The sequence below is a fragment of the Tribolium madens genome, unplaced genomic scaffold, assembly GCF_015345945.1.
Source record: "Tribolium madens isolate multiple individuals breed KSU strain unplaced genomic scaffold, Tmad_KSU_1.1 Scaffold_96;HRSCAF=242;Tcas5.2_LG5, whole genome shotgun sequence".
NCBI classification, from domain to species: Eukaryota; Metazoa; Arthropoda; class Insecta; order Coleoptera; family Tenebrionidae; genus Tribolium; species Tribolium madens.
Genome location: NW_025401068.1, coordinates 15,234,268 through 15,240,018, shown reverse-complemented (window position 1 = coordinate 15,240,018; position 5,751 = coordinate 15,234,268). Strand labels below are relative to the sequence as shown.

The 5,751-nt window shown below is 30.9% G+C and overlaps 1 protein-coding gene across 5 annotated transcripts in view; it reads left to right on the top strand.

Annotated features, from left to right (window-relative positions):
* Nucleotides 1-5,751, top strand: part of LOC123013396 (LIM domain transcription factor LMO4-B) — a 189,831-nt gene that overhangs the window by 125,689 nt on the left and 58,391 nt on the right. For all 5 annotated transcript variants that reach the window (XM_044411886.1, XM_044411890.1, XM_044411887.1 and 2 more), the window contains one exon: nt 4,481-4,740. In XM_044411886.1, the coding sequence (XP_044267821.1) occupies nt 4,590-4,740 (151 nt within the window). In that variant the 5' untranslated portion in view covers nt 4,481-4,589. The remainder of the gene's footprint in view (nt 1-4,480; nt 4,741-5,751) is intronic.

Below are 5,751 nucleotides of genomic sequence, written 5' to 3'. Positions count from 1 at the left end.
TTAAATAAAAACGGTTTTTTATTTATTGTTTTACAAAGATATGTTTATGCATTTTATAAATGTACAAAATTATTTATTAAAAATGTTCCAATTTATGTAAAAAATATTATATTGTCAAAACGCGGCCAGAGATAACTCACAGAGGATTCAAAATTGAATTTGTCATTTGGCTAAATCTGGAAAAAAATCTCTAAATTAAGCCAAAAGTAACATTTTCTTTGTCTTTTTCAAGTGTCTGTGCACGTTTTTTGCCAAGGTTAATCCGAAACATTGCGAAAATTTGTGAATTTGTTTTATCTCCGACTAACCATTTCGTATTATTTTAGAATTTTTGAAAAAATTCAATTTTTGGYACCATACCGTTTTAAAATACATTAAAAAAAAAATTCGAGATAAATTACAAGTGTTTTTACAAAAAAAAACTTATTTTTAGAATCTTTTAAGAATACCGCATTTATTTAATTCCTCGGCAATAAACAATTCCGGATTTTGTTTTATTTTTTTTAAGTCAAATTATTTTCAGGTACGTTTTTAGTACTTTCAAAGGTCAAAAAGTAGATGTTTTGCATTTTCAAGTTTAGTTTCTGTCAAAACCCAAAAAAAAATATTTCTATTTCTACCTGCATTATTAGTCTCTGGTGCAATTATTCTTACAGCTTWGTCTGGTCTTATCCGACCAGCCCTTGGCCGGTGGAAGAAAGTTTTGACAACAGATAAAGTTTCTAATTTTTTTAACATTAATTGTAACATTTAAGAAAAAAAATATTAGTATGGTAATCTCAAAAGTATAACAATTAATTAAAATAAAAAATATTTTGGCATCGCTCCTTTACAACATTTATTAATTTATTTCCAAAAAAACTGGTAGTTTACTCAAAAAATTCTTTAATTCTTGTAAGTCACACATTTTTTTAACAAAAAAGTGGGAGGTTTACAAAAATTTTTTGCACAGAAACAATTCCTGTTACAAGCTCGTTGTCTAAAAAAAAATTGTGCCAGGTTTCCATTAAAAAAAAAATTGTTGCTATGTTTATCTCGTAAGTATAAACAATTAATTAATGTTCAAAAATTTTTTTAAATAGCATTTTTATAGTCTTTGCACACCTATAAATTTATTTGCCAAAAAAATTGATAGTTTATCAGAATAAAATCGTTTCCAGACTTTTGGACCAACCCTGTATGAATGAATGCTGCCTTGCACTGTTAGCTCAATGTATTCATTTCCCCGCAACATAATTTCTAAATAAATGCCACATAAAATTGCAAGGATTATGTGTTGTTTTCTTCGTTTTCGATTTAAATTGCCATGATTTATTTAAAGTTGACACAAATAAAATAATATTTTTCTCCTTTGGGTATTCAGTGGTGATTTATCGGCTTATTACTCGTAATAGCAAGGAAATACGTCTTGGCGCAAGCCATTTGAAGGTGATTCATAATTCTTGTGCGTATGTATGATTAAATAACATAAATTGTAGGGAATTACAATATAAGCAATATTGCATTACAATCTGAACCATGAGGGTCGGGGTGTAGAAATTATTACAGTTAGGGGTGGGAACGAACGGTTATTTTATCGAGTAGGGACCGATTTTTTTCCGAATAGGGAACTGTAATTATGTTACAGCGTAGGGGAAGGTAATTGCTTTTTAAAGCGCGCCCTGTCCGTAAAAAAAGGAAAATTAGATATTATTTTAACACCGAAAAATTAAGTTCTAATTAAATTTCGTATGAAATTCGCCTCGACGGACACCTACAAAGCAATTAACTCGTCACACGAGGAATTATTACCGTAATTCGAACTAATCCTTCCTTGGAACGTTGTGTAAATTCCAATAAAAAAGAKGAAAGGAGTAAAATGAATTAGAGGCGCTGAGCAAAATCTCTCGAGATCCCACTTGTTACGCCAATGAAACTGAAATCTTGAAGCAAAGTATAAACTTGCGGGAAGGAAAACGAGAGGCGGCTCCTTTTAATTGTTCATTATATGGTTCCTAAGTTACTTTTAATGAAGATTAATTCACTATTTGATTAAGATCATCTAAGAGCTTATAGCTTTCTCATGCTACGAGAATATATCGACTCGACTGATACCATCGCCAAGGTCTGTTTGTAATTGAAATCGGGGATAATTGCCTTTTAATAGATATATTACAATTTTTATGAATTATGAATACATTTTAATCGAAATATTAGACAAAATCAATCCTTAGATGCCCATTGTTGTGTTTTGATAGAATAGAAAGCCCAATAACAATTTTTATGGATCAAAGTGGACGAATTTTTATGGATATTACTTAACAATGACAAATTTTGATACAKATTTTCATCCCCTGTTTAARCCCCTTGGAAATGGATTTTTCTAATATCCTGAAACACGTGTTTTTTGGTTTTTAACTGCAAGTCCAAATACCAATGTTCATAAAATTAACTTAACTAAAAATACGAATATTTTACGAAATTTTACCATTGTTCAACCCCGTTGGGGGTGGAATTTCCAAAAATTCTGAAACACGTTTTTGTTAATTTTTAACCGAATCCCGAAATACCAATTTTCAAGAATTTAACTTTAAAAATGACAAATTTTAATATAAACTGTTATCCCTGTTTAACTCCCTTGGAGGTGGAATTTTCAAAAATCCTAAAACACCTGTTTCTTCATTTTTAATCGAAAGTCTAAATCCAAATTTTTATAAATATAACTTCAAGAATAACGGATTTATAAATAGTTATACAAATTTTTTCATCCCCTCTTTGACCTCTTTGATGAAATTTTCCAAAATCCTGAAACACGTGTTTTTTTGTTTTCAACTGAAAGCCCAATTACCATTCACCCTTGTTCAACCCTCTTGGGGTGGAATTTCGAAAAATCCTAAAATACGTATTTTTTTCTTTTTAACCGAAAGGCTAAAYGCCAATTTTTATGGATATAACTTTAAACCTTCAAATTCATCTCTCCATTTAACCCTTTTAGAGGTTGATTTTCCAAAAATCCTTTCTTAGTGGATGCCTACATTATAAAAGGTATCTACTGTGAAATTTTCAAAATTTTATCACCAGCGGTTTAGGCTGTGGTATACAGGGTGATAAAAAAAGGCGCCCACGATTGAAACAGGCGCGTCCTTTTTTATTGAAACATTGTGACCATCATTCCAAAAATAGTCTAAATAGATTCTTTTTTAAAATTTAAACAGCATAAAGTGGCAATATTGCACAAATTTCTTTTACTAAAAAACTATTTCGCTCAGGTATTTTTCGTATCTTGGAAACCTTTTTGACTTTAATCGTTCAAATTTCACAGAACAAACAACATTGAAAATTGATTTTTTTGTTGCTACCGTTTCCAATAATTGAATATTACTTGGACATTTTCTGTATCCTAGGATATTTGCAATGTTGCAACATTGATAAATTTTCTTTGGAACCAAGAAATAGTATCCAATAAAGTTTATTTCAATAGACTTTTTACATTTTTTTTTAAGAACACCGTCAACAGTATCAAAATCTAGACTTTAACAATGAAATTATTTTAAAACTGATAATTATATAGATTTCTCTTTTCTTAAAAGGAAAATCTATATCTTACTGATAAGAGCACAAATCCAATTTTGGTCTTCGAATTCGTCTTTAATAAAAGATCACTTATAACGTGTGGGTTAACACGGGCGCCTTTTTTATACTGTATAGATTGATAAGGGAACATAGTTTGAATCATTAGATACTTATTGGTCTCACAACAGTAAATTTTGGAATTGGAAGTTCTTTKAAAATTCTGCATTATCGTTGYGCCACCTGTGGCGATGGCAAGTTGAACCGCCTCTGAGTTGTTGTTTGGTCTCGAAGTTGGCGTCAGASTCMAAATCTCTGCCTCTAAAATATAAGTTTGTAGGTAAACCATCTTACGACTGTTATTATGTTGGTAAGTGGAGCTACAAATTATATAGCCTTGAACTGTACGTAAATAACCCAAGTCGGTTCGTTTGCGAAACGTTCAACCCCTTTTTCGAAGTAAAGCATTGATGATGAACCTCTGTATATTCGTTGCTAATTTCACAGCGTACGAAGAAGTAATTTGATTATGCATTGCCGGGGATAAATCCGGTAGGAAAAAGTCTGGTCGGATGAATTTTTCCGATTTATATCTTTGGTTTTGTACAGCATAAATCATACTCACGTTCAAAAATAGACGATACAAAACATGAGGTTGATATACCAATTATCCGAGAGAAAATAATATTGCAGCAATCAGTTGGTGTTATTATTGAGAGTTATATTGGTATTATTTTCTTCGGGACCACGTTATTTTTAATTTGCTCGCAACGAAACCGTATAAACAAGCCATGGTAACTTTATGGCTAGATTTACGATTATGGACATAACAATGTATATCGTTAACAATAATTTCAGCAAGAATTTTGATTTATTTATTTTTTATTATTCGGCTAGTGATAGTTAAAATTGAAGGATTATTATGTTGCAGGTGGGCGGCCAATTCAGCGAGAATATTCTTGGATAGATTCTTGTGATAAACAGTGAGCGCTTCTGAAGGCGCTATTACCGTCAAACTGGCAGCCAGTGCACTAGCCGCTATGAACCCTCACTACCACCCTTACGGAGGCTCGGAACTGACGTCTCCGCATCCTCCGTCGCCAGATAACAACAATTATCACAGTCATCAAGGACCTGGAGGACCTCAAATACGCATGCATCAATCAAACGGACACGGAATAGGTCCACTAGGTAAGATAGAGCCTTTTCTCTGGGTAACATCTRGGTACAAACAGAYATTTATYATCAAAAACGAACCATGACAATTTTTGTGGAAAATTTGTGAGTTTAGAGTAGTGAACTTGAAGAAATGTTAGGGAAGAGTGCATTGTATTGAAGGATGTTTTTTTCTGAATTGAAGGGGTGAGTGGATAAAGGTGTTATGTAACATTTTTTTGAAAACTGGTATTTTCTTTTAAAACAATTTTTATCGCAATATTCTTTTATTGAAAAAGACGTTCAAGTGTTGGTGTCTATTAAGAATGAAATTACCAAATGCTAAAGGCGTTATGAACAACTTGGATTGTTGACTAAACAGTGGATAAATGTGTTAAAGTTTTTTTAAATAAATAAATAAATAACTATTTTTACTAAATTCAATTACTTTTCGATGTACTTTTGACAAAATTTTGCGAAATAGTTGCGTTTTTTTATTGAAAAATGTTTTAAAACGCTCGAAAAGAGTATAAATTATGTCGTTTTTTATTCAGTCTGGTATATGTATTAATGTTTTGGTATGTTTTTTAGCAAAAATTAAAGAAAAAACTTTGTTTTAGACTTAAAAACACAACTAAATGTTTGAAAAAAGCAAAAATAACATCATTTTCAAATTAGTTATATGATTTTTCGGCTTATTGATTGTGCTTTTGATTGAAAAATCTGCTAAAACGTTTGGAAAAGCAACCAGATGATTTTTTGACTCAAAAACATGCTTAAACTCTTCAAAGAAGCAAAAATAACTTTAGTTTCGTGATAGTTTGTTCATTGTTTACCTCATTTTTGACGAAAATTTTCAAAATAATTGCGATTGTGACTAAAAAACGTCCTAAAACGGAAAAATGGTATTTTTGAACAATTTTTTTAGCACAATCTTAAAAAGTAAAAATAACACCATTTTTGAGTAAATTTCGCGATTTGTGACGAAATGATTTTGTAATTTTTTAATCGAAAAACGTGCTAGAACGCCCAAAAAATTATAATAAA